Source organism: Sapajus apella, unplaced genomic scaffold, assembly GCF_009761245.1.
Source record: "Sapajus apella isolate SASKATOON/1434 unplaced genomic scaffold, GSC_monkey_1.0 scaffold135, whole genome shotgun sequence".
Classification (NCBI taxonomy): domain Eukaryota; kingdom Metazoa; phylum Chordata; class Mammalia; order Primates; family Cebidae; genus Sapajus; species Sapajus apella.
Window position 1 is genome coordinate 3,392,964 of NW_022437075.1, and position 27,917 is coordinate 3,420,880.

Sequence of the window (27,917 nt, forward strand, 5' to 3'; positions counted from 1 at the left end):
GGCCCTCATCCGGCGATTTCCATTGAGCGCCCCGGAGCTGCGGACTTCCCATTGTGCTTGGGGGCACAACGACTCTCGAAAGTGGCCTGGGGCAGCTTCCGCTTATGTACTCCATTTCCCAGCGCTCCCCGCAACCTGCCCAGCATACCCTGGGGCAGCGCCGTGACGTCGGCGCGCCGGGCGGGGGCCGGGAGATCCCTGGGGCGGTGCAGGGCCAGCCGCAGTTCCCGGCGGCCCCCGGGGCGGGCGGGCGGGAGAGCGGCGGCGGCGGCGGCGGCAGTTGGGGCTCGGCGCTCGCTCGCTCGCTGGGCGGGCGGGCGGCGCTATGTCCGGAGAAGATGGCCCGGCGGCTGGCCCGGGGGCAGCGGCGGCTGCTGCCCGGGAGCGGCGGCGGGAGCAGCTGCGGCAGTGGGGGGCGCGGGCGGGCGCCGAGCCGGGCCCCGGGGAGCGCCGCGCCCGCACCGTCCGCTTCGAGCGCGCCGCCGAGTTCCTGGCGGCCTGTGCGGGCGGCGACCTGGACGAGGCGCGTCTGATGCTGCGCGCCGCCGACCCCGGCCCCGGCGCCGAGCTGGACCCCGCCGCGCCGCCGCCCGCCCGCGCCGTGCTGGACTCCACCAACGCCGATGGCATCAGCGCCCTGCACCAGGTCAGCGCCCTCCGCCCGGCGTCTCCCGGGGCCAGGCCCACCCTCCGCTGGGCCAGCGGGGGCACCCTCCCTCCAGGGTTCCGAGCCGCCGTTCCTGGCCCTGGGCTTCGCCGCCCTATCTGACCACCCCGCCCCAGCCCCGCTTACCATCCCTCTGTCACCTCCCCTCTTCCGAAATGGAGCCGTTACCTTGTCCCTGTTCCCTGTGCCATTTCTCTTCGACTTCCCCTCTTCCGATTTGGGGCCGCTTTAACTGTCCCTGGCTTTGCCAGCCTGTGCTGACACCCTCCTCCCAGTCCTCCTTACCATCCCCCCTCGACCTCACCTCTAAAGATTTTGAGCCTCTCCAGCCGATCCTGGGCTTTGCCTCCCTCCCTGCCCTGCCCTCTCCTGAACCTAAGCCAGCTCCCACGGCTCAGCCTGGTCCATCTGTCTGGTCCTGGCCGTTGCCACTCTGCGCTGCCCTCTTCTCGCCCCCGAGTGCCCTTGCTGTGCCGCCGCCTCTCCTCTGCCCTCTAACTAACGCTGCCGTCTCTCTCCCGAGTCCGGACCACTTTTAGCTCTGCTGGCTTCTGCGGCGCCTCTGGCCCACTGTTTCCTCTTTCCAGGCAGGCACCGCTTTCACCGACCTGCATTCTCACAGGCTTGTGCTGCTTTCCGCCGCAGCCTGGGGCCTGGGCCACCTCTACGGCTAGGCCCAGATTCTTCCCTGTCACCTCCTTCATGTTCCATCTTCCTCCACTCCCTCCTCCCCTTGGTCTGTGCTGTCTGTTGCTGCCCAGGGATGCTCTTCCTTCTCGGCGCTGCACCACGTGGCGTCCTTCGAGGATGCTCCCCTTATCTGGGTCCTCTCCTCCCTACCCCAGCCCCCACTGCTGTCTTAACTCGCTTGGTTCCCTTTTCCGTCTTCTCCTGGGGCCTGTACCATCTCGTTTTTTAGGATGGCCTTCTCTGAGTGATGTCTTTCCCTCCAGTCCTCACCTCCCCTTCTTGTAGGCCTGCATCATCAGTTTCTGGACCACCCCAAAGTACCCCCCTGCCTGGCTTTGGCCACCTCTCCATCCTCTGGCTTTCTTTGCCTGGACGCCCCTTCCTCCTGTGGATTTGGGTCACCTCTCCTTTTATTTGGGCAGCTCCCCCACCCCCCTTACCCTGTAGACTCCTATATCGAGTCTCTGTGCTCGATCTCCCAGCCCCCCATCATGGCATCTTCCAGGGGCCCCAGAGCTCTGCCAGTCCTCCTCTTCCATGTCCGGCCCCCATGTCTCCTTCATGACAGCATGTTTGCTGCCTCCAGGGATCCTGGGTCCCAGAGCCACACCACCTTATATTCCCAGGGTTCTCTCATTCCCTGCACAGGATGGCAAAGCCCAGGGCCAGTTAACGTGGCTCTGGTTCTGGGTGCTTTTATTTGTCCTCTCTAGTGACCCCATCCTTAGGCCTCCTCCCGCCTAGTCTCCCAATATTGGGTCTAACCCCCATCTCCTGTTGAGCAGATTCTTTATCTGGTGACACACCTCCGTTTCTTGGAGCCACCTCTCTCTCCTTGCCAGACCCCCTAAGGTGTGCTTACTGATGGAGCCAGAGAGGATCCTGGGAGGGGGAGCTTGCCAGGGGGTGGGCGGGAAGGGGAGGATGCCCGGTTGTCAGTGGCCACCCTCCACTGCCCTCTCCCGGAGCCTGAGCAGCTCTGACCCCACAGCCTCGTGCATTTCACTGGTCCGGGGGCTGCTGCTGCTTTACACTTCCCAAAAAGAGTAGCAGTTTGGAAAAAGGAAATCGAATAAGTTGGTCCTGAGTTCTAATTTCGGCTCTTCAACTTTGTAGCCCTGAATTTGTATAGGTCCTCTGTGCGTCGGTTTCACCTGTGAGATGGGTCAGTAGTCGGCCCCTCCCTGGCAGGGCTGTGGTGAGGAGGGAGGGTGTCTGTGGAAAACTCCCTTTGTGAGAATGATGCATCCTAGGTGTTCACCCGGCTGTGGCCGCCTCTACCTCCTTTCTCTTTCTCCATCCTTCTTTTCTTAAAGAGGCCTGGTGCTATCTGGGACATATTCCTCCACCCAGAGCCGGGTCCCAATTCCCTAAAGCCCTGCCCTGGGCCTCGGGGTTTGAGTTCTTGGCAAGCCCAGGAGAGGGCCTTAGGCTTCCCTGTCGCCCTTCCTCACCCACCATCCCATGCTCCTGGCTCTCCTGCACCTTCCCCACAGGGGTTCCTGGCTCTGGTCTTCAGACTGAGCCCCCTTCTCCTGCATCCTTCAAAGGCCCCAGGCCACCTCCTTGGCCTGGACCCTGAGAGAGGCTGCCCCAGCCCTGTCCTCCAGGCTGCCTTCTGGGTGGATTCTCTCCCGACTGGGGTGACTGCTTGGCAAACTCACTCTTCAGGGCATCGCAGGAGGCCTGGAGGATTGGGGTGGCCCTGGGTTCAGAGAGGGGAGGGTCCCTTCTCAGGCCACATGGCCAGCAAGCAGGGGAGCTGGATTTGGGTCAGGTCTGGGTGTGGGGTGACCAGCTTATGCTATTTGCCCAGGACAGCTTAATTTATGCGCTGAAATCCTCAGTCCCAGGAAACAGGGACAGTTGTTCACTGTCTCTGAGTGACTCTTGATTGAGTCCCGGCCACTTTGTCCATCTGGGGCTGTGTTTCTTGTTCTGCATCCTTCTCGGGGCAGGTCCCCAAGCACCAGCCCCCTGCTGTGGCTGTTCCTGAGTTCTCAGGGTACCCCTGGGGTGGGTTTATTAACCACTTGCTGAGGCTGGTACACTCCCCCCATTCCTGCCCCCCAGTTGCCTTAGTGGCTAGCGGGTTGGGGGCTAGAGTAGGAGGGGCTGGGTACAGGATCCTTAGGGCTCAACAGAGAAGAGCTGGGGGCCTGGGCTTCTAGGTCTGTGGGGGGAGGGGCTGGGCCTGGACTCCTGGCTCTGAGGGAGGAGGGACTGGGGCCTGGACTCCTGGGTCTGAGGGAGGAGGGGCTGGGCCTGGATCCCTGGGTCTGAGGGAGGAGGAGCTGTAGACCGGGACTCCTGGGTCTGAGGGAAGAGGGGCTGGGCCTGGATCCCTGGGTCTGAGGGAGGAGGGGCTGTAGACCTGGACTCCTGGGTCTGAGGGAAGAGATGTTGGGCCTGGATCCCTGGGTCTGAGGGAGGAGGGGCTGGGCCTGGATCCCTGGGCCTGATGGAGGAGGGGATGGGGCCTGGACTCCTGGGTCTGAGGAGGAGGGGCTGGGGCCTGAACTCCTGGGTCTGAGGGAGGAGGGGCTGGGGCCTAGACTCCTGGGTCTGAGGGAAGAGGGACTGGGGCCTGGACTGCAGGGTCTAAGGGAGGAGGGGCTGGGCCTGGAACCCTGGGTCTGAATGGGGAGGGGCTGTAGACCTGGACTCCTGCATCTGAGGGCAGAAGGTCTGGGCCTGGACTTCTGGGTTGAATGGAGGAGGGACTGGGCCTGGATTCCTGAGTCCCTGGTGCCCAGGCCTCAGGCATCTTTCACAAGGATGCCTGCGCTGGGCAGGTCCTTGAAAGGGAAAGGCCCATCTCTCTCCTTGCCCCCCCCCGTCACCATGACAACCGGGTGGAAATAAACGAGCGGAGTTCATCCCGTTCCCAGGGCACGTGCGGCCCCCCTTGCAGCCCGAGTTTCCATGACCTCATGCTCTTGGCCCTCGGAGCTCCCTCCCCCTTCTCCAGATGGGCAGCTGTGGAGAGGTGAGGGACTTGGGGGGCTGATTTGCCCCTGGATCTAGGAGTTTAACTTCACTCCTCCCTCAGTTCCAGTTCAGGTCCCAGGGCCCACCCGGTGTCCACAAGGCCTGGGGTCAGTTCCTCCTCTGGCCCCTGGACTTTGTCTTTTGTCTCCCCAAGTTTTTGACTCCTAACGGAAGAATGAGCAACGATGGTCCATGTAAGCCTCTGGCTGCAGTGCCCCGTGTGGAGTGGGCCTCAGTGACCAGGAGTGTGACTGCCTTGGGCCCCGGGCACACAGGTGTGCAGCTGTCTCACCCCTCTGGGAGTGCTGTCCAGGCCCCTGAGTCTGTCCCAGCACAGGGTGACCTTCCCGCATCCCTTCGTTCCTGCAGAGTATCTGCTGGGGTTGTTTCTAGGCTTGACCCTTGGAAGGACCTGACTAGGTCTAAGACAGGCGGGGCTGGGGGCCTGGACTCCTGGCTCTGAAGGAGGAGGGGCTGGAACTTCTTCCCTAGTCTGAACACTGGAAGCGCCACCCTGTGGGTGGTGACGGGGGTTTTGCTGTGTCTAACAAGTACCATGTGGGATTCCCACACCCAGATGAGAAGCCCCAACCCTTCCCGTTCACTTCCTGTTTGCAGGTAGCCAGGATTCCTTTTGTGGTTTCCACTGAGCGCTGAAGGCCTGGTTGACCTGACCATTGGGCATCTAGGGTGTCTGAAACAGCTGGTGGCCAGAGGATGCTGGGTTGTTTTCCCTACTGTCACCGGCACCGTGTCCCTGGGTCTGTTTTTGTGGCTCCTCTGGAGCCCTGCCTTGCTGGAACGATGTGGCTGGGGGAGGTGCGGCTGACGGCTGTTTCCCGCCCCCAGGCCTGCATTGACGAGAACCTGGAGGTGGTGCGCTTCTTGGTGGAGCAGGGTGCCACTGTGAACCAGGCGGACAACGAGGGCTGGACGCCCCTGCACGTGGCCGCCTCCTGTGGCTACCTAGACATCGCCAGGTGAGGCAAGGGAGGGCTGGGCAGGACCTGGTCAGGGTGGGGGCCTGGACCCTCAGCCCTGACCAACCCCCACCCCCAGGTACCTCCTGAGCCACGGGGCCAACATCGCCGCCGTCAACAGTGATGGGGACCTGCCCCTGGACCTAGCCGAGTCGGATGCCATGGAAGGGCTGCTGAAGGCGGAGATCGCCCACCGAGGTGGGCTCTGGTGTGCTTCATGTGGGGTGGGGGCCCCTCCTCACCTGTGGCCTCCAGGCTGAGAATTTTAGAGGCTGCCTAGGCTGTGAGGCTGACCCTGCTTCCCAGGAGTCTTTGTCTCTCTCTGAGCCTCAGTTTCCTCACCTGTGAAATGGGGGCATAGGGACCTGCCTCCAGGATTGTTTGGAACCCATCAGAGGCACAGGCTAAGAACTCAAGCTGCTACCAACTGGAATTATTATTTCACCCCCTGAGTAACTGAGGGAATTGAAATGCCAAGGTGGGAGGGGTGGGCAGGAGGGTCAGGGGGCAGGTGGGTGGGGGGGACTCGCCCGGAGTGCGTTAGGTGGGATTGCTGGGACCCTGCCGCAGGTCTTTCTGGGAGGCGATGCATTTACTTGGCGGGGAGTAGAGGCATGCAGGAGCTGCCGGGGGCTGGTCTCCCTGTCCTCTGAGACTCATGGTACCCTGGGAACCTTCATATGGGGTCCAAGAGTCTCTGAAACTGCCTGGCCGGTTCATTTTTCTAGGGAAGTGGTGTTGCTTCTGGCAGGTGTGTGATGACCACTGAGGATCCCTGGGTCCCTGGTGTGGCTTCTAAAGTCCAACTTTCTGAGCTTGCCTCCCAGCTCTGCCAGTGACTGGCTGACTCCAGGCATGTCCCTGAAGCTCTGTTCCCTTAGTTCCTGAAGCAGGACTACAGTCACCGCCTCCTGGGGTGGTTGTCAGGGTCTGGTTGGGTGTTAGTGGAAAGGTGTGAGCATAGTACTGGCAGGCTCTGGAGGACCGTTTAGAAGGAAAGGGAGAGTGATGAAGAAGCGAGATACCAGCAGGCTTTCCCATTTCTGACGTGGTGTCCCTGCCGGGTCGCTGGCCAGGCTGAAAAAGGATAGGGTTCTGCGTGGGTTCAGGGGATCGCGTGAGCCACATGGGAGGAGTAGCTAGTGGGACACATGGAGGCGGAGATCTGAGGTTTGGGAGCCTTTCTTTCGTTAAAATGGGGAGTGGTTAAAATCAACCCTGGAGCTGGATTCTCTCCTCCCTCCCCCAACTCTGTTTTGGGAAAGCTTCAAATTTCCAGAAAAGTTGAAACAATAGCTTGTGAATACCCATATGACTTACACTAAGACTTGCCAGTGTTTCTTTTTTTTAGATAGCCTTTTGAGAGATAATTCACATACCCTGCAATTCACCCAAAGTGCACACTTCAGTGGTTTTTAGTATACTCGCACATTCACCACATTGACTGGAGAACATTCTCATCATCCCCTTAGACATCACCCCACCCTCAGACAACCCTCTCTGCCCTTTGGCTGTAGATTTGCTGTTTTGTACACTTCACGTAAAGGGAATCATACAGTATAGAATCATCAGTTTTTAACTTTTTGATACATTTGTGTTTCCTCTTTCTGTCCTTCCCTTGTGACCTCTTCCCAGGTTCAGACATAAACACATTTTTTCCTATCCTTCCTCTTTCTTCTTTTTTCTCTCCTCTTCCTTCCTTTCTTCCTCCCTTTCCATTCCTGAGCCTTTTTTTTTTTTTTTAACGGAGTTTCGCTTTTTGACCAGTGTGGAGTGCAGTGGTGCAATTTCAGCTCACTGCAACTTCTGCCTCCCAGATTCAAGTAATTCTCCTGCCTCAGCCTCTGGGTAGCTGAGATTACAGGCATGTGCCACCATGCCCAGCTAATTTTGTAGTTTTAGTAGAGATGGGGTTTCATCATGCTGGCCAGGCTGGTCTTGAATTCCTGATCTCATGGTCCTCCTGCCTTGGCCTCCCAAAGTGCTGGGATTACAGGAGTGAGCCACCCGGGCCATTTTGCTACTATGTTGCAGACATTGTAATTCTTCGCCTGATGCACAGCAGGCATCTCCTGCCACAAGGAAACCTCCTGCTGAAGCACAGTAGGTATGCAGCACATTACCCCAGTTACCCCTGCATTAACCTTGATGCTACACAGTTACACACTGTGTAAACTTTGATGTTACACTGTTATACACTGTGTAGACTTTGAGGCTACATTGTTACATGCTGTGTAAACTTTGATGCTACACTGTTACCCAGTGCACTAACCTTGATGCTACACTGTTGCCTGTGTTTCTCCTTGACATTCTTTGTAGCCTCTCCCGCTCTGGTTCAGGACCCAGCTAGGGAGTCCAGGTCCGAGTGATTTAGGTTCCGTCTGTCTGGATCAGTCCTCCTCCTCCCTTGGACCCTAGGGAGACTGGGAAAAGCTTCCAGGGAGTCCGTGAACTTTCTGACATTGTATTTTTCTGCAGAAATTGCTGATAAGTTGCATCAGTTTCTCAGAGGGACCCATGCTTCCTCCCACCTGTGGGGTGAGGGGAAGCCTATACTGGTGAGGGATATTGGCCTATAGGATCAGCCAGGAATGAAGGCCACTGGTAGCACTGGAAACACCCTCAGCTGCCCCAAATCACAAAGCCTCTGCCTGTGACACCCCGTGACACCCTGCCTCTACAGAGAAGCCTCAGAGAGGCTGAACCCTAGCTCTAAGGAGGGTGGGGGCTTTTGCGCCCCCTGCAGGACACGCCTACATGATGCAGAATTCCCCCAGGTGCTAGCATCCAGACTGGTGCTGCCATAGTGTGGCCCTGGCAGCCTCTCACAGGCAGGGCAGGGCGAGAAGACAGACCAATGACAGGCATGGCTGTCCTCTTCACTTTTCCTGGCTTGCTTGCTGTTTTCCTTTCTGGGTCTGGGGCTCAGTGAGCACGTGATCTGCTCAGCCAGTCACTTGGTGGCCTGGAGCCACCACTTACTTCATCACCATAAAGGCCTCTGGCCTAGTCGACTCAGGTGCTGAATCAGGTGTGACCCTGCAAGTACCAAAACACATTCCTCCTGGCCCCGGCCAGAAAAGGCCATTTGAGGCCTGGAGCAGTGGCTCATACCTGGAATCCCAGCATATCGTGAGGCCAAGACAGGAGGATCTCTTGAGCCCAGGAGTTTGAGACCAGCATGGGAAACCTAGTGAGACCCCATCTCTAAAAACATAAACATTAGTCAGGTGTGGCGACATGCACTTGTGGTCCCAGCTACTCAGTGGTCAAAGGTGAGAAGATTGTTTGATCCTGGGAGGGGGAAGATGAAGTGAGCCACTGCTACTCCAGCCTGGGGGTCAGGCGAGATCCTGGCCCAACAAAATAAAACCAAAAAAGGCAATTTACATACCCATGTTCATAGTGTCATTCACAGTAGTCCAGAGGGAGCAATCTAGTGCCCATCATTGAACGAATGGAAAATCAACGTGGTCCATTCATACGATGGGATATGATTCAGCCTTAAAAAGGAGGGAAGGCCGGACGCGGTGGCTCAAGCCTGTAATCCCAGCACTTTGGGAGGCCGAGGCGGGTGGATCATGAGGTCAAGAGATCGAGACCATCCTGGTCAACATGGTGAAACCCCGTCTCTACTAAAAATACAAAAAATTAGCTGGGCATGGTGGCGCGTGCCTGTAATCCCAGCTACTCAGGAGGTTGAGGCAGGAGAATTGCCTGAACCCAGGAGGCGGAGGTTGCGGTGAGCCGAGATCGTGCCATTGCACTCCAGCCTGGGTAACAAGAGCGAAACTCCGTCTCAAAAAAAAAGAAAAAAAAAAAAAGGAGGGAAACTAGGCTGGGCTCGGTGGCTCGTGCCTGTAATCCCAGTACTTTGGGAGACCCAGGTGGGCGGATCACCTGAGGTCGGGAGTTTGAGACCAGCCTGACCAACACGGAGAAACCCTGTCTGTACTAAAAATGCAAAATTAGGTGGTGGTGCATCCCTGTAATCCCAGCTACTGGGGAGGCTGAGGTTGCTGTGAGCCGAAATCGTGCCATTGCACTGTAGCCTGGGCAACGAAAGAGAAACTTGATCTCAAAAAAAAAAAAGGAGGGTAATTCTGATACATGCTACAAAGTAAGTCGTCTAAGCCAGTCACAGAAGGACAAGTACTGTGTGATTCCACATCTGTGTGTTACTCAGAATAGTCAAAATAACAGACAGACAGTGGAATGGCAGTAGCCAGCGGCTCGGAGAAGGTGGGGAGAATAGGAAGTAGTTTAATGAGTACACTTATTTTGTGTGTGTGACAAGAGTCTCCCTTTGTTGCCCAGGCATGAGTGCAGTGGCACAATCTCGGCTTGCTACAACCTCAGCCTCCCGAGTAGCTTGGACTACAGGCACACACCACCATACCCAGCTAATTTTTGTATTTTTAGCAGAGATATGGTTTCACCATATTGGCCAGAACTCTTGACCTTGTAATCCATCCACCTTGACCTCCCAAAGTGCTGGAATTACAGGCATGAGCCACCGTGTCTGGCCCACTTTTTTCTTTTTAAATGATTTTTCTATTTTTTTTTAAAGGTAATCAGTTATTTAATTAGATTATTAGGACATTTAAAATACCAATTTGTGAGGATAAATTCCATTTGTCAGGGCAAACACAGATCGCAGGCAGCCCTGGAGCTGAGGAATAGCTTTGATTTTGGATAAAATGTGTGAGTCCACAGCTTTCTTATCAATCTTGCGCTGCTCTGTAATCTTGTATTTCTCTTTTTCTGTGTTGAAGATCTCACCTTCCTGGTGTCTGGGCTTCCACAGCTTCTTCTTCTTGAAGTAAGCATCAGTAAGATGTTTTGGGATTTTTACATTGCTGATATCAATTTTGGTTGAGGTGACAATGACAAATTTCTGGTGCATGTTTTGCAGAGGCACTCGATTGAGGACCAGAGGTCCAGTTACAAGTAACAAGCCACTAGCCAGCTGCTTCAGGAAAACCACCCTTTTGCCCCTGTGGCGTCCAGTGAGGATGATCAGACTGGTCCCGGGGGTGATGCTGGCTCGCAGTTTTCTCACGTGCTGACTGAAGGGTTTTTGCCATGACTCAACAGCTTTCAAGGCACATCCTCAGTAGGATAATACCTAGGCATTTTGCGAAGTTTAACCACCCGGGTACCGCCATTTTTGTCACCACCAACTGGTTTTGTAACAGTTGCAAGAACCTTCTCCTTCTTTTTCTTTTCAACTTTGGATTTAGCTGCTGAGTACTTCCTCTTGTACACGGCCTTTCTGGAATACATGGCAGATCGGGAATACCTGCCAATTCCTCTGACAAGAACAGGATTGCGGCTGCAATGGGGCTTCCCCTTCTTGGGCTTTTTAGCCTTGAGGTTACCCTTTTTCACTTTGCTACCAGCATCAGCCTTCTTGGCTTCAGGTTTCTTCTCTTTAGTATCCGGCTTCTCAACTTTTTCACCCGCCATCTTGCAAGATGAGAAAGAGAGCGATTTTTCTATTTTTTTTTTTGTAGAGATGGGGTTTCACCATGTTGCTCAGGCTGGTCTGGAACTCTTGAGCTCAAGTGATGCACCCACCTTGGCCTTCCAAAGTGCTGGAATCACAGGGATGAGCCATTGTCCCCAGCTTAGGGTATACAATTTTAATTTTGTGAGATGAAAACATTTTGGAGATTGGTTGCACAACAGTGTGACTACTTAATGCCACTGAGCTGTGGTTAAGATGGTAAATTTTAGGCCAGATGCAGTGGCTCATGCCTGTAATCCCAGCACTTTGGGAGGCTGAGGTGGGCGGATCATCTGAGGTCAGGAGTTTCAGATCAGCCTGGGCAACACGGTGAAACCTCATGTCTACTAAAAATACAAAAACGAGCTGGGTGTGGTGGCATGCGCCAGTAGTCCCAGCTACTCAGGAGGCTGTGGCAGGAGAATCACTTGAACGTGGGAGGCAGAGGTTGCAGTGAGTCAGGATCGTGGCAACAGAGCAAGAGCCATCTCAGAAAACAAAAAAAAAGATGGCAAATTTTCTATTGTGTGTATCTTACCACATCCCCCCGCCCAAGATGGAGTTTTGCTCTTACTGCCCGGGAACCTCCCAGGTAGCTGGGATTATAGGCACTCACCACCATGCCGAGCTAACTTCTGTATTTTTTTTCATTTTCTTTTATTCTTTTTTCTTTTTTTTTCCTTTTCTTTTATTCACTATCCAGTAATGGCTCTAAGCAAAATTTTTGTACTTTTAATAGAGACGGAGTTTCACCATGTTGGCTAGGTTGGCCTTGAACCCCTGATGTCAGGTGATCCATCCACCTTGTCCTCCCAAAGTGCTGAGATTACTTACAGGTGTGAGCCACTGCACCTGGCCACATTATTATTATTATTATTATTTTTAAAGGCAATCTGTGGCCTTACATAGCTGAAGTCCATGAGTTATGTGGGCTTTAGGCATAGTTTGATCCAGGGGCACAAGTGAAGTCCAGAGCATCTCTCTATCATTCTGCTGAACACTGCATTGGCTTCACTCTTAGGCAGGTTATCTCCATGAGGCACTTGGTGTGGGTCTTAACTGCAGGCCCATAACACAGCACCTCTTTCCCAGTGGGTGATGCTCACCGGGCCACCTTGGTCACATGCCAGCTCCTGAGCCCATCACTGTTGCAAAGGTGACAGGAAGGCCTGGTGATGTGCCCACCTTGGGGCCAGGCTGTGGACCCAGTCACACTGAAACCATGTGGGGCAAAACGCAGGTGAGGAAAGTCAAGATGAAGTCACAGAGGAAGGGAGATGGGTTTTTGTAGGCCCAAGCATCAGGTATGCTGTAGAGACAGGCCCCAGGGACACACAGCAGCACCATGTCCTGTGCAGAAGGGACCCTCTCTGGCCACTTTGCACAGGGGCATGGAACTGGCAGGAAGGAAACATGAAGTGTTTTTGAAACATTTGAAGCCAGCACACTTGGAATCCCACCATCCAAATCAACTGGAAGAGGAGGTATTGGAGACAGGCAGATCGACCCTTGGATAGCTCCAAGTGCTGACAAGGGTGGGGCATGGGAGCTCTTAACTTCTGCCTGATTACAGCCACTTTGGGAAATGCTGGGTCAGCATCGATTATAGCTGAAAGCCCCACCTTTGCCTTGTTCTAGCCGTTCCACTTCTGGGCAGCCTGAGAGAGGCCTTCCCGCCCATGGACAAGTGTTCATCATAGTGTTGTTTGCAGTACTAAGAGGCTGGAGCCCACACCCAGTAAGAGGGAATGATCAATCACTCATCTGTAAATGAGTGATTTAAGCAGGGGCAGCCACTTTCTCTTTAAAGGGCTAGAAGGTGAATGTTGAGGTGCTGCAGGACATACCACCCTGCCTGGTACCACTGTTCCACCAGTACTGGGGAGGGGAAACTGCCAGGGACAGTGTGTGAATGAATGGGAATGACTGTGTTCCGCTACACTTTTATTTGCAAAAATAGCCTTCCAGAATGGGCAGATCCATAGAGACCGAAAGATTGGTGGGTACAAGGGGCTGGGGGGAGGGAATTCTGAGAAGTGACTTCTTTTTTTCTCTTTTAAAGACAGGGTCTCACTCTGCCTCCCAGGCTATAGTGCAGTGGAGTGATAATGGCTCACTGCAGCCTTGAAAGTGATTCTCCCACCTCAGCCTCCCAAGTAGCTGAGACCATAGGTGTGGGCCACCATGCTCAGCTAACTAACTTTAGTTTTGTAGACACAGGGTCTCCCTTTGTTGCCCAGGCTGCTCTCAAGCTAGTGGGCTCAAGTGATCTCACAGCCTGGCCTCCCAGAGTGCTGGAATTGTAGGCATGAGCCATGGTGCCTGTCTGGGAGGGACTTCTTATTGGGTACAGTATTCATTTGGGATAATGAAAAAGCTCAGGAAGTAGATAGTGGTGATGGTTGCACAATATTGCAAGTATTCTAAATGCCACCAAATTGTGTACTTTAAAAAAGGGAAATTGGTAAATTTTATCTTATTTTGCCACCACCACAGCAACAAAAGATAAAGAAAACAACAGGTGGCCAGCACCCACAAGCCATAGCTTGCTGACCCCTCATCAAGGGCTCTGTCTGCAGACACATACAAATCTCAGCAACATGTTGAGCACAAAAAGCAAATCGCAGAAGAATGTGCAGCAGATGTGGAAGGGCACTGGCTGTGGTTGAATAAAAAGCCAGTTGCCCTCCCTTCCCCGCCCTGAATGGAGACCCATTCAGCTATAATAGGATTGAACAGTAGGTGACTCCTTTTAAGGAAATGACAGAGCCAGGCATGGTGGCTTATGCCTGTAATCCCAGCACTTTGGGAGGCCAAGGCAGGATGATCCCTTGAGCCCAGGAATATGAGGCTGTAGTGAATCGTGATTATACCACTGCATTCCAGCCTGGGCGACACAGTGTGAGACCCTGTCTCAAAAAAAAAAAAAAAGGAACGGTAGAGAGAGGGAGAAAAGGCTGAGTCCCCAGTATTCTCCATGGCGCTCCACTCCAGACTGGTGCATGAGCTGGGCTCCAGCTGACCTGACATTCCTGGAGTAGCTGCCACCGCCAGATGTCCCAGCCAGCCAGGAGCATTGGAGTTTGCACCTGAGTGCTCAGGGGCCACCAGGTGGCGCCAAACTGCAACCCTTACCTGGACGATTTGTCTTGCAGTGGGACAAGAACACACACATTTGATGGGATTGTGTTTCTTGGATCCCATTTCTAGCTCTGTGGCAGAAGTTTGCAATATATATATATGGTAAGGGCATAACAAAACACATGTTCAAATTTTTGGTCGTGGTTACCTGTGAGATTGGGAAACAGCACAGGGCCTTCTGTTGGCTCTGTGGAATTTTCATTTTGTAAGTGGGCTGTTGGTATATTGAGGTTCTTTGTTAGTGCTGTCAAATGGAAATCCAGCGTGAGCCACAAATGTAATTGAAAATTTTCAAGTAGGCACATTTTAAAAAGTAAAAAGAAGGCCGGGTGCGGTGGCTCATGCCTGTAATCCCTGCACTTTGGGAGGCCGAGGCAAGCAGATCACTAGGTCAAGAGATTGAGCCCATCCTGGCCAACATGGTGAAACCCCGTCTCTACTAAAAATACAAAAATTAGCCAGGCATGGTGATGCGCGCCTTCAGTCCCAGCTACTTGGGAGGCTAAGGTAGGAGAATCACTTCAACTTGGGAGGCAGAGGTTTCAGTGAGCTGAGATCGAGCCATTGCACTCCAGCCTGGTAATAGAGTGATACTCTGTCTCAAAAAAAAAAAAAAAAAAAAGAAACAGGTAAAATTAATTTAATAATTTTTAAATTTAACCCAGTATATCGAAAATATTCTTTCAACATATAATCAGTACAGAAACAATTCGTGAGTCACTTTATCTTCTTTTTTTTTTTGAGACAGAGTTTCACTCTTGTTGCCCAGGCTGGAGTGCAGTAGTAGGATCTCGGCTTACTGCAACCTCCACCTCCTGAGTTTAATCGATTCTTCTCCCTGTACTAAAAATAGCAATTAGCTGGACATGGTGGTGGGTACCTGTATCCTATGTAATCTCAGCTACAAGGGAGGCTGAGGCAAGAGGATTGCATGAACCTGGGAGGTTCATTGAGGTTGCAGTGAGCCAAGGTTGCACCACTGCACTCCAGCCTGGGCAACAGAGTGAGAATCTGTCTCATTTAAAAAAACAAACAAACAAACAAACAAAAAACTACTTGAGGTCCGGAGTTTAAGACCAGCCTGGGCAAAATCAGGAGGCCCCCATCTCTAGAAAAAGTAAAAATAGTTAGCGGGGCATAGTGACATGTGCCTGTAGTTCTAGCTGCTTGGGAGGCTAAGCTGGGAGGATTGCTTGAGCCCAGCAGATTGAGGCTGCAGTGAGCTATGATTATGCCACTGTACTCCAGCCTGGGTGACAAAGTGAGACTCTGACTCCTAAAGAAAAAAAAAAGCTTGGCCAGACACAGTGGCTCATGCCTGTAATCTGAGCATTTTGGGAGGCTGAAGTGGGCGGTTTGCTTGAGCCCAGGAGTTTGAGACCAGCCTGGGCAAGATAGTGAGACTCCATCTCTATTTATTCTTTAAAAAAAAAAAAAAAAAAAAAATTAGACCAGATGGAGTGGCTCATGCCTGTAATCCCAGCACTTTGGGAGGCCAAGGGGGGTGAATCACCTGAGGTCAAGAGTTTGAGACCAGCCTGACCAACATGGTGAAACCCCATTTCTGCTAAAAATACAAAAATTATCTGGATGTGGTGGTGGGTGCCTGTAATCCCAGCTACTTGGGAGACTGAGGCAGGAGAATCACTTGAACCCCAGAGGTGGAGGTTGCAGTAAAATTCCGCCTAAAAAAAAAAAAGTTCATAGTATGAAAAAGAATAAGGATCCTCAGTAGCCGCCAATAGATGACGATTTCTGCCTCAATAAGGGTACCTGTTTTGATCCAAAGTCAACTTTAATTTTGGTCATTACTTGTCTTTTGCATCTATAATACAGTACAACAATTGGATTAAATGAAATTGACTAGTTAGGAAGCATGCTTTTCCCAGATTGCTGTAGGTGTCAGCACGTTTGCAAACAGGGATCAAAAACCTGGGTAGGAAAGAAGTTGTTGCCCTAATGGCACAAGTACTTCGTGTAGTGGCTTTTTGCTTGGTTTATTGTCATGAGTGAGAGAAGTAGTAATAGTAATAAAATGTGTGAAGATGCTAGATTAAGATTATATTGGGGCGGGCATGGTGGCTCACGCCTGTAATGCCAACACTTTGGGAGGCTGAGGCGGGTAGACCACCTGAGGTCAGGAGTTTGACCAGCCTGCCCAACGTGGTGCAACCCTGCCTATACCAAAAATACCAAAATTAGCCGGCCACGGTCACTTACGCGTGTAATCTCAGCTACTTGGGTGGAGCTCTTGAATCTGGGAGGCAGAGGTTGCACTGAGATTGCACCACTGGACTCCAGCCTGGGTGACAGAGTGAGACTCTGTTTCAAAAAACAAAAAAAATTGCTAGCGACAGGAAAAGTTAGATGTAATTGAACACTGGATTTGCTCAGTAAACTTTAGCTTTTATATTAAAAATAATAAAAAGAAGGTGAATTTCTGGTTGAAGTGGAAAAGTCCTGTGATCTCCATTTTCCCAGTGCTTAGTGCTGACTCAGAGACCCTGAGTGGGACCAGGACTGCATGGACCACAGCTGGGAAACAGCTGGGCTAGTTGAGGCCTCCTGAGTCTCACAGGGGAGCAGGGGGAGAAGGAGTCAGCAAGTCACAGGGCTCAACCCCGGCCAGCCCAGGGTATAACCCTGGGTCTTCCAGGTCATGGGGTGTGAGTCCTACCTAGTGCCTCTTTTCCTCCTAGGTGTGGACGTGGAGGCAGCCAAGCGTGCGGAAGAGGAGTTGCTGCTTCATGACACAAGGTGCTGGCTGAATGGGGGCGCCATGCCAGAGGCCCGGCACCCCCGCACAGGTGCCTCTGCCCTGCACGTGGCCGCTGCCAAGGGCTACATTGAGGTGATGAGGTGAGTTGGGCCTGTCTGTCCATCTTGCTGTCTTATACCTTCCTGTGGATCTTGTCCCTTTCTTTTTAAATGTACGTACCTAAGGCTATGTATTTCGCTCTAAGTACAGCCTTAGTTGTACCCACAAGTTTTGACATGGCAGTCTTTTGTATTGTCATTCAGTGTAAAATATTTCCCATTTTGTAATCTTTTCTTATTTATTTTGAGACAGGGTCTTGCTATGTCGCCCAGGCTGGAGTGCAGTGGTGCATTTGTGGCTCACTGCAGCCTCAAACTCCCCAGGCTCAGGTGATCTTCCTGCCTCAGCCTCCTGAATAGTGGGGGCTACAGGCACACACAACCATGCCCTGCTAATTTTTGTTAGAGATAGGGTTTTGACATGTTGCCTAGGCTTGTCTAGAACTCCTGGGCTGAAGTGATTCACCTACCTCAGCCTCCCAAAGTGCTGAGATTACAGGTGTGAGCCACTGTGCTCGGCAGATTTTCCAAATACATATAGGACTTCCTTAGTCATCATTGTGTTACTATTTTCCTGGCTTAATTACACCATGGTCAGAGAATGGGTTCTATGTGATTCTAGCTTTTGAAATTTGTTCTATCTTATACCCCAGTATATGCAATTTGGAAAAGAATGGTGTCATCAAGTACAGTGTTCTCTGTAGGTTATTAGATCAACCTTGTAATCATGCTGTTTTATCTGTAGTGATATTTTAAATTCTTGCTGTGATTATGGACTTTGTGTGTTTCGTCTTGTAGCTCTGTCAGTTACACTTTGTACATATTTTAAGACTGTTTGGTGCATATATAGTTTATTTGTATTTATTTGTTTTTGAGATGGAGTCTTGCTGTCACCTAGGTTGGAGTGCAGTGGTGTGATCATAGCTTACTGCAACCTTTGCCTTGAGTTCAAGCAATTCTCCTGCCTCAGCCTCCCCAATAGCTGTGACTATGAGAGTACGCCACCACACTTGGCTTACTTTTGTATTTTTAGTAGAGTCATGGTTTCTCCATGTTGGCCAGGTTGGTCTTGAACTCCTGACCTCAGGTGATCCACCAGCCTCCGCCTCCCAAAGTGCTGGGATTACAGGCGTGAGCCACTGCACCCGGCCAGGGTTCATACATAGTTTAAATTTTCTTACATACTCTCTTTTTGTCATCCTCAGCTCAGTCTTGGGTCTTACTTGCTCCTATTTGGCTGCCTTCCCCTTTCCATTAAAGTCGGTGGTTCCAGTTCTCATCCTCAGGTTCCTCATTCTTTTTTCAGTTCCCTCCTCTCTCTTTTGTGATCTTACACTTTATTATTCAGCATAAAAATGAAGTTAACATGAATTCCTCCCCTCTCTGCTCACCTCCACATTGACAGTTTTTCATCTGGTTTTCTCAGTGAGGTACATCAGATGACTGTAACAGCTCCAGGCTGCTCCCTTCTGCTTAACACCTGGTGCTGAAGTAGAGCATCTGGGCCTCTGTGTCCGGCCTGAGTCCCAGCTCTGTTGCTCAGAGGCCGTGTTGGTCCTGTGTCCCTCCCTGAGATGATCCTTACCACAAGGGGACTGGAAACGCTAAGTGGTTGGGCCCAGTAACGTGCTCAGTCCTGGAGGCTGTGCCCTTTTCCTCCCATGGCTTCCACCCCTGAGTCCTGGGGGACTGCTTCATGTCCTACCATTGCACCTGCATCCCAGCCAGCAGGAAGAGGGAGGGCAAAGGGAGCAAACAACCATCCTTCTAAGAGAGCAGTCCTCAAGTGGCACTGCACCACTTAACGCCATCATCCTATGTGCCAGACCCTAGTCACAAGGGACAGTAGGAGATTGGCCTTCAGCTGGGTGGCCTGTGTCTGGCCGAGCGACTGTGTCCAGCCAGTGGCCTGGGTGGGTAGCACTAAAGCACTTTGGACTTAGAAATATTCATGGACTGTAATTTCATGACTGCTCCCTTGTAAGGGTGCATGTTTACACTCAGATCTATTGACTGCATTTATTTCTTTATTTTTATTTTTGAGACGAAATTTTGCTCTGTCGCCCAGGCTGGAGTTCAGTGGCATAATCTCAGCTCACTACAACCTCCGCCTCCTGGGTTCAAGCAATTCTCCTGCCTCAGCCTCCCGAGTAGCTGGGATTGCAGGTGTGCACCACCACACCTGGCTAATTTTTGTATGTTTATTTTTAAAATTTTTGTATTTTTAATAGAGTTGGGGTTTTGCCATGTTGGCCAAGCTGGTCTTGAACTCCTCACCTCAAGTGATCTGCCTGCTTTGGCCTCCCAAAGTGCTGGGATTACAGGTGTGAGCCACCGCAACCAGCCAGACTGCATTTTTAAAATAATGTAAGCAGCATTCTCCTGGTCAGAGATCTGTTGCGGAGTAGAGGTGCATGTTGACTTGACGATACTGTGGGGCAGCCTCCCCGGCCTCTGCATCCCCGGTTGTGGGAACCAAAAATGTCTCTGGACGTGGCCAAATGTCCCCTGGGGGGCAGCATGGTCCCAGTTGAGAACTGCTGGCTTAAGACATACATAGGGTGGTGGGAGAAGCCAAATGTGATGAGGAGGGGCTTCGGGGTCAGGAGACATGGGGTGAGGGGGTGGTGGCTGCCAAAAAGGGGCTCAGCGTGAGATGATGCAGGGCACAGAACACCCCAGGCTGAGAGCAGCAAGTGCAGAGGCCTGTGGCAGGCAGGCGGGTGGTGGGTGCCTGGCGAAGTGGCGAGAGGCTGGTACAGCTGCAGCAGGGTGAGTGGCGAAGTGTGGGCAAGGTGAGGGGCGAGGTGGGTGGGGCCAGATGGAGGGACTTGTGCTTATAAGGCCTTTGTAGCCTATCCCAGGCTGTCCGTCTTTTCCACTCTGCGAAGCTCTTTCTCACTGACACAGAGCCTCATTCCAGTTCTCCAAAAATAGACGCATCCTACCGTCCGCTGAGCTTGAGAGTGGCCCTGGACTTGTAACCTTGCCTTTGCCCTCAAACTGAATGGTTTAAGGTGGTTATTGTTTTCTGCCAGCAAATTGTCTTCAGGGAGGGGTTTTCAGCCTGGATGCCAGTGACACTGTGGGTCAGATCCTTCTCCTTGTGGGGCTGTTCCTGAGCACTGTGGGGTGTGGAGCTGCCTCCCTGGCCTCCACCCAGCCGATGCCACCAGCCCCTGCCCCAAGTTATGACAACAAAAATGTCTCCAGACCTGCCGGGTCTCCTCTGGGGGACGGTGGACAGCATTGCCCTGGTTGGAAGTCACTGCTTTAAGCCAGCTGGGGTCCTAGAACACTACTGCCCTGAGAAAGCCCTTTGGGGGTCCCAACCTTCTGACAGGTGTGGGGGCTGGCACAGGGTCTTACACCCACGTTCTCTGGGGCTGCCTCCCTACACCCTACTGCCTCCACCATGGAATCCCACAGCCCACGCCAGGGGCAGGTTCCAGAGGCCTCCTGCAAGGCCAAGGTTTAACATATAGCCACTGGTCCAAGGGGAGGGGCAAGGCCTAGTGCAGAGGGGCCCCCTGTGGCAGGGGACGATGGGCGGTGGCTCTTTATTCAGCCCATCCAGGGGCGTTTTGGTCTCAAAGCCTGGAACCTCAGTTGCTGCCCCACCGGCCAAAATCAGCCCAGTGCCCCACCTTGGCCTCTGACCCAGAGCCTCCCTGGCCCCCAGGTTGCTCCTTCAGGCTGGCTACGATCCAGAGCTCCGGGATGGGGATGGCTGGACCCCCCTGCATGCGGCGGCACACTGGGGAGTGGAGGATGCCTGCCGCCTGCTGGCCGAGCATGGCGGGGGCATGGACTCGCTGACCCACGCGGTGAGGGCTGGGGCCCAGTCTGGTGGGGGGCAGGGCACGGGGAGGGCCCAGCACCTCTTTCATTGTCTGCTCCTGCTCCTCCCCTCCTCCAGGGGCAGCGTCCCTGTGACCTGGCAGATGAGGAAGTGCTGAGCCTGTTGGAGGAACTAGCCCGGAAACAGGAGGACGTGAGTGTCAGGGCCGAGGAGCTTACTCCAGCCTCCTCACTTAGAGGAGGCTGCAGAGGGGGGACTCCCCCTGACTTCTGACATCCACCACCCCAGCCACCTGCTCTTTCATGCTTGGTGACCCAGCCCCATCCCCAGGGAAGGCCCTCGCCAGGGCAGAATGGACACAGGGCTGCAGAGCTTCCTGCTGCCTGGTGGGGAGGCAGCAGAAAGACCCAGACAGGGTTGTCTGACACTCAGACAAAGTAACAAACCGGCTCAGCATACCTCATTGTCTCAGGGTAGCCTGTGGACGCACAGGTTTGTCCTAGACTCAGGCTGGGCTGGTCACCTGCCAGGTGTCCCCCAGCCATCCCTGGGGCAGCCTTGCTGGGAAAACATGGTGTGAAGGAGTGAAGTGTGTGAGCCCTGGCCAGACTGCCTGGGTTGGAATCCCGGCTCTGCCATGGATCTACCATGGGTCCTAGCCAGCCGCTTACCCTCTCCAGGCCTCAGTTTCTTCCTCTGTCAAGTGGGAATGTATGGTGTGCACTTGTATGAGGGCTTATTCATGACGTGGATTGTTCTGTGAGGAGGCTCCGGGGAACGTGCGCCACTGGAAAGCGCAAGAGCCATGCCTGCGTTCAGTGAGCTGTGTTAGGCAAAAGGAAGCTCCCGAGGCCCAGCCTAGGGCTTCTGGTGTGTGGGCAGGGGAACAGAGATGGTTCTTGAAAGGTTGGCAGGAGCCAGATGGAGGCTGATGGATATAGGAGAAGAAGGTCTCCCATAGGCTGGGGGGCAAGGGTGGGTGCCCTGAGTTGCCCAGGGAGGGGGGCGTAAGGCAGGGCAGACCCTGGAGGGCCATGAGTGCCAGGCTGAGGAACAGGGTGGCTTCTGCCCTGAGGGCCATAGGGCCGTGAGGGGTTTAATGGGTAGAGAAGGGTCAGCTCAGTCAGATATGAGGGGAGTCCAGCGTGGGAGAATCCGCGGACACTTTCTGGAAGACAAGAGTACTTACTATAGCACAAAGTTTGCTGGAGCAGGGCGCGGGTGGCTCATGCCTATAATCCCAGCACTTTGGGAGGCTGAGATGGGTGGATCATTTGAGGTCAGGAGTTCGAGACCAGCCTGGCCAAAACGGTGAAACCCCACCTCTACTAAAAATACAAAAATTAGCCAGATGTGGTGGCACGAGCATGTAATCCCAGCTACTTGGGAGGCTGAAGCAGGAGAATCACTTGAACTTGGGAGGTGGAGGTTGCAGTGAGCCGAGATCGTGCCGTTGCACTCCAGCCTGGGTGACAGAGCAAAACTGTCTCAAAAAAAAAAAAAAAGGTTTTCTAGAAGGGCAGGAATGAAGGGCTCTCCTAGCGCTCCTGGTGGGAGGCATAAGGACCACATGCAGAGGCCTGAAGGTGTGAAGACAGTGGTGAACTGTGCAGGGAAGGAGGAGGTGAACGCTGGCAGCCAGAGTGGGGCAGCTGAGGGCCCACCAGTGCCCTGGGTGTGCTCAGGGGTCAGGGTGAGGTCTGAGCAGGTCGCCCCTGGGAGCTAGAAGGACTCCTCTGGGATGAGACTGGAGGCTTCTCGTGGGTGGGGGCCATGAGGACAAGATGGCGGTGCCTGCACGTGGTGGCCACGGGCGCCTGCTGAATGCAGGGCACCTCCTCTCCATGAGGGTGGCCATCTGTAGGAAAACTGGTAAGCCCACGAGGCGGGCACTGAGCTCCTGCACAGCTGCTCATGGTGATGTTGCTCTGGGGGACATGTGCTCCACCTCTCCCCAGCAGCCCCCTTCCCTCCTTCCCTCCTTGCAGCTTCGGAACCAAAAAGAAGCTTCCCAGAGCTGGGGCCAGGAGCCCCAGGTGCCCTCCAACAGCAAACACAGAAGGTACAGGGAGGGAGGAGTCTGGGTGTGGCCAGGTGGCTGGAGGCGTGGGCTTGCACCCCACGCCCTCTCCTTCCCCAACAGGAGCTCTGTCTGCCGGCTGAGCAGTCGAGAGAAGATCTCCCTTCAGGACCTGTCCAAGGAGCGCCGGCCTGGTGGGGCTGGGGGGCCCCCCATCCAGGATGAGGATGAAGGAGAAGAAGGTCCCACCGGTGAGGGGCCTAAATCTGGACTCCTGGGTCTGAGGGAGGCGGGGGTCGGGTTCTCTGATTCTCGAGGCAACTGGCATTTTCTGTGACCTCCTGCACCGCAGAGCCACCCCCTGCAGAACCCAGAACGCTCAACGGCGTCTCCTCCCCGCCGCACCCTAGCCCTAAGAGCCCCGTGGTGAGTGGATGCACTGAGAGGTCCTGTGAGGCTGGGAGGGCTGGGGAGGTGGGATTCCATAAAGCCGGTAAACCTAGGAACTATGGGAGTAGGTAGGGTGAAGACTGTAGTTCCCAGAGTCCTCCTGGACAACTGGCTGCCTCTAAAAAGCCTAAAACTGTGCCTGCCCCAGGGGCTGCTGGGAATTATAGTTTGTTGCAGTCCTTGGGGGTTAACCCATGAGGTTTGAGAAGAGGGATCCTTTCTCCCTAACTGAGACCTTCTCACAGCCGCCCGAAGAAGCCCCTTTCCCCAGGCGCTTTGGCCTCCTGAAGACAGGGAGCTCTGGTGCCCTGGGTCCCCCAGAAAGGCGGTCAGCAGAGGGAGCCCCCGGAGCTGGGCTGCAGCGATCAGCTTCCTCCTCCTGGCTGGAAGGGAACTCTGCCCAGGTGAGTAGGGGTGGGCCAGGTCCAGGCCCCTGCCCAGTTGAGGGGACTGCCCCTTCCTCCCCCTCTCCTCTCTGCACAGGCCAAGGAGCTCCGTCTTGCCAGAATTACCCCGACCACCTCCCAGAAGCTGCCGGAACCCTCTGCCCTGTGAGTCCTCAGGGCCTGGGCCCCTCTAGGGTGGGTGGCAGGTCTGGGTTCCAAACCTCTCTGTGTGATCCTGGGCGAGTCTGTGTGCTCCCTGGGGTCTGGTTCCTGCTCCCACTCCAGGGCCTGTGCCATGTCCCCTGGGGGCCTCCCTCCCTCCCTCAGGTCTGTGTTGAAATGTCACCTCTTCTCCCTTACCTTCCCCTCAAGGCGCACACTGGCCACCTTGCTGCCACCACAGCGCTGTCTGCACACGCACACCCTCCTGGTCCCAGTTCTCACACTGCTTCTGTCCAGAGCCCTTTCTCCGTCTGATGGCGTGGATAGTGTGCTGGGCTTTTCATGGCTGTGTTGGTTTTGTGTATTTCTGCTCAGCTCTGACTCTTTCATGGCCCAGATAACTGTGTCTTTTGTTCTCAGCCGCATCTCCAAAGGCGGCACATGATGCACTTGAGTAATGTTTGTTGAATGAATGAATTGATGCAGGTCTGAGGTCACCAAGCCTCCTCCTCGCCTGGAGAACTCCTCGCCTCCCTCCAGGATTCTGGAACCTGAATCCCCAGTGAAGCCAAATGTCCCCACAGCCTCCACGGCACCCCCAGCAGACTCCCGGGACAGACGGAGGTGAAGAGGCCAGGGCAGGAGGCTTCCGCCCTCCCCCCAGCAGGGAGAAATGATGTCAAGCAGGAGTCCCTGGGCTTTGGGTGGGCTCCTGAGGGAGAGCTGGCCCCAGGTCTCCTGGGAGTTGGAGTCTTCTCCCATAGAACTTGCCTCCCCCTGAGGGTGTCAGCCATGGAATGGGACAGGGTCCCCAGGCCCCCTCCCTGAGGTTGGGGCCCTTCCCTCAGGTCCTACCAGATGCCCGTGCGGGATGAGGAGTCGGAATCCCAGCGAAAAGCTCGCTCCCGCCTCATGCGCCAGTCTCGGAGGTCCACACAGGTGTGGGGTGGGCTGGGGTCTGGACTCCTGGGTCTGAGAGAGGAGGGGCTGGGGTCTGGACTCCTAGGTCTGAGGGGGGGGGGGCTGGGGGTCTGGACTCCTGGGTCTGAGGGAGGAGGGGCTGGGGGCCTGGGGTCTGAGGAAAGGAGCTGGGCCTGACCCCAGCATCCTCTGACTGTCCCCTCTCCCTCTCCCTGCCAGGGTGTGACTCTGACGGACCTGAAGGAGGCAGAGAAGGCGGCAGGGAGGGCCCCAGAGCCAGGGAGGCCGGCGCAGAGCCTGGTGAGAGGGGTCAGCGAGGGCGCGTGGGGTGGTGCGAGACGTCCTGGTGCACTGACTGGCCTCTCCCTCCCGACAGGAACCTTCCCGGAGGCCCCGCGTCCCTGGAGTGGAGAACTCTGAGGGCCCTGCCCAGAGAGGTGAGGTCTGCTCTCTGGGGGAGGTCGTTCCCAGGGCACCATCCAGTCTCTCCCATAGTCTTCCTGCTTTCTGGGGGGCTTGAGCCGGGGACCCGGGCACTCAGAGAGGGCTCCCTCCGGAGGTACCTGGGCTGATTCCTGCCCCTCCGCCAGCAGAGGCGCCCGACGGGCAGGGTCCGGGACCGCAGGCGGCCAGGGAGCACCGCAAGGTCGGAAAGGAGTGGAGGGGGCCTGCGGAGGTGAGCGGGGCTCAGGTGGGGCCGAGCTGGTGCAGAGGGTGAGCCTGAGGGCGGGCAAAGTCCCTCCCACACCCGCTGAACCCCCTCCACCTGCCCGCAGGGGGAGGAGGCGGAGCCGGCTGACCGCAGCCCGGAGTCCAGGTAGGGGTGGGGTAGGAGGGGTGGGGCCTGCGTTCGAACCAGGGTGGCCACTGACGGGCATTCCTTCCCTGCCCTAGCACCCTCGAGGGCCCCTCAGCCCACAGGCAGCGCTCGCAGCGGGACCTCAACCCAGAACCTGAGCCAGAATCGGAGGAGCCAGATGGAAGCTTTAGAAAGGTGCGATCCCAGGCCGGGTGCGCTGGCTCAAGCCTGTAATCCCAGCACTTTGGGAGGCCGAGGCGGGTGGATCACGAGGTCAAGAGATCGAGACCATCCTGGTCAACATGGTGAAACCCCGTCTCTACTAAAAATACAAAAAATTAGCTGGGCATGGTGGCACGTGCCTGTAATCCCAGCTACTCAGGAGGCTGAGGCAGGAAAATTGCCTGAACCCAGGAGGCGGAGGTTGCGGTGAGCCGAGATCGCGCCATTGCACTCCAGCCTGGGTAACAAGAGCGAAACTCCATCTCAATTTAAAAAAAAAAAAAAGAAAGGTGCGATCCCACCCCTCCGTCGGCGCTTTTGCTGGGTGCCCACCTTCTGGCTTCCCCGCCCCCCAGCGCCGCCCCCATCCTCCACCTGGCCCTCCTCCACCTCACCCTCCTCCACCTGACCCCCAGCTGTACGCAGAGCTGCGCAAGGAGAACGAACGGCTTCGTGAGGCCCTGACCGAGACCACCCTGCGGCTGGCACAGCTCAAGGTGGAGCTGGAGCGGGCCACGCAGGTAAGGGCGCCGAGGCCCGGGTCACCGGAACTGGCAGGGCCGCCTGGGCGTGGCTCAGACTGCTGGGAGGCAGAGCCTGGCCGGGAGGGGCCCGACAGGGCTGGGCTCCACCTGGAGGGCGGGGCCGAGATTTCGGAGGTGGAGTCTGAAGAAGGGTGGGGCTGTGGGCTTGCTGGAGGCGGGGCCTGGCCCATGTGGGCGGGCGGGTCTCCAGCAGGATCCTAGCACCTCTTCCTCAGAGCAGTGCGGGCTTCCCTGGCTCATCTTTATGCTTTTTGTGTCCTCACCAGAGGCAAGAACGCTTCGCTGAGAGGCCAGCTCTTCTGGAGCTAGAGAGATTCGTGAGTAGAGGCATTGGGACAGGGGGCCAGAGGCGTCCCCTGCCTCACCTCACTAAACCTGGACCAAGAGAGCCACACTGCCCTTCCCAGCTGGCCCCCAGCCTTCCCCCACCCTCCTCAGCCTCGGTTTCTGAACTTCCCCGTTTATTCCAGGAGCGCAGGGCCCTGGAGCGCAAGGCCGCGGAGCTGGAGGAGGAGCTGAAGGTGCGGGCTCCTGGGGCGTGTGCAGGCTGTAGGCTTAGGGTGGGCAGCGGCGCAGTCTGCCAGGGCTGCCCAGCTGACTCGTGCTGTCCCCTAGGCCCTGTCTGACCTCCGCGCTGACAACCAGCGCCTCAAAGACGAGAATGCAGCGTTGATCCGCGTCATCAGCAAACTCTCCAAGTGACCTGGAGGGACTTTCCCGCACCCGTATTTATACAGCTGCTTCTGCCACACGCACCCCTTCCCCCGTGTGAACACGAGTGACAGGGCTCCGGGGGAAGTCTCAGAGAAGCCATAGCCCCCCTGGGACCTCCGGACTGGGAGGGGAGCAGAGTCCCCAGGAGCCAAGGGGGCCACCCGAGGCCAGGATGGAGGTGGGAGGCTGAGCCAGGTAGGGGGACGTTGCCAGAGGGGACCAGGGCCGGAGACGGGACCAGGAAGGAACTGAAGACCAAGAAGTGCAAGGATCAGTAGCCAGGACCAGAGTGGCTGCCTGGAGGTCCCCATCTCACGTGTGATGCCACCCCATTACTCCTCCCCTCCTGAGCAGGGATCCAAGAATGTGCCAAGAGTCCCGCTGGCCTCAGCCAGGTGGGCCTGTATATAGGGTCCATGTGCAATAGGGAGGGACGTCTTCTATTTTTGCTGCCCCCTCCCCGCCCACTGTCCGGGGCAGGGGGAGAAGGTATTTTCGAGATAAAGCACAGGCACCACAAATAAAAGTCGTGAAGTTGCCACTCAAGGTCTGTGTGCCTAGCCAGAGGTCGGGTGCTGTTTCCTCCTTCTGTGCTGGGGGGCGGTGCATCTCTGTGACCAAACCGCTGGGCCATTTGGGTGGGCTGCTGAGGGATGGGCAGGTGCTTGTTCACTAGTGTGGGAAAGGAGCTTCAGGAAGGGCCCCCAGCTGGAGCAAAGGCTCCAAGGTGGAGCTGGCATGATTGCAGGCAGGGGGCTGAGGGGAAGCTAATGGAGGAGGAAGGATCAGCTGGCAAGACCTCCTTGGCCAGGGATATGGAGCCAGGGAACTTGGGTTTTGCCATCAGTGTCTTTGAAACAAATTTATTAGTCAATTGCCAACATTTAACATTTGGAGTAATTTGTGTATAAAAATCTGGAATTGGGGGGCAGGGACAAAATAAAAAATAAAAATCTGGAATTTTGGCTGGGTGTGGTGGCTCACACCTGTAATCCCAGCACTTTGGGAGGCTGAGGTGGGCGGATCACACGAGGTCAGGAGTTCCAGCTAGCCTTGCCAACGTGGTGAAATCCCATCTCTACTAAAAATACAAAAATTAGC

The 27,917-nt window shown here is 55.1% G+C and overlaps 1 protein-coding gene and 1 pseudogene across 3 annotated transcripts; one reads left to right on the forward strand and one right to left on the reverse strand.

Annotated features, from left to right (window-relative positions):
- The first annotated feature begins 228 nt into the window (after positions 1 to 228).
- On the forward strand, positions 229 to 27,376 carry PPP1R12C (protein phosphatase 1 regulatory subunit 12C). 2 transcript variants are annotated; one of them, XM_032263102.1, is made up of 22 exons: positions 229 to 646; positions 5,198 to 5,328; positions 5,408 to 5,526; positions 16,678 to 16,837; positions 20,478 to 20,622; positions 20,715 to 20,789; positions 22,586 to 22,659; positions 22,741 to 22,868; positions 22,970 to 23,043; positions 23,313 to 23,471; positions 23,551 to 23,618; positions 24,102 to 24,239; positions 24,464 to 24,554; positions 24,756 to 24,836; positions 24,913 to 24,973; positions 25,127 to 25,212; positions 25,313 to 25,353; positions 25,431 to 25,530; positions 25,974 to 26,078; positions 26,369 to 26,419; positions 26,573 to 26,623; positions 26,718 to 27,376. In XM_032263102.1, the coding sequence occupies exons 1-22, from the start codon at positions 326 to 328 to the stop codon at positions 26,802 to 26,804; spliced, it is 2,346 nt and encodes a 781-aa protein (XP_032118993.1). In that variant the 5' UTR covers positions 229 to 325; the 3' UTR covers positions 26,805 to 27,376. The 2 variants fall into 2 exon arrangements, with proteins under 2 accessions (XP_032118993.1, XP_032118994.1); XM_032263103.1 differs by having other exon boundaries at positions 275 to 646; positions 25,130 to 25,212.
- LOC116539919 lies at positions 9,906 to 10,830 on the reverse strand (annotated as a pseudogene). Its single transcript, XR_004264235.1, has one exon. The product of XR_004264235.1 is annotated as a 60S ribosomal protein L6 pseudogene (transcript).
- Positions 27,377 to 27,917: the final 541 nt, after the last annotated feature.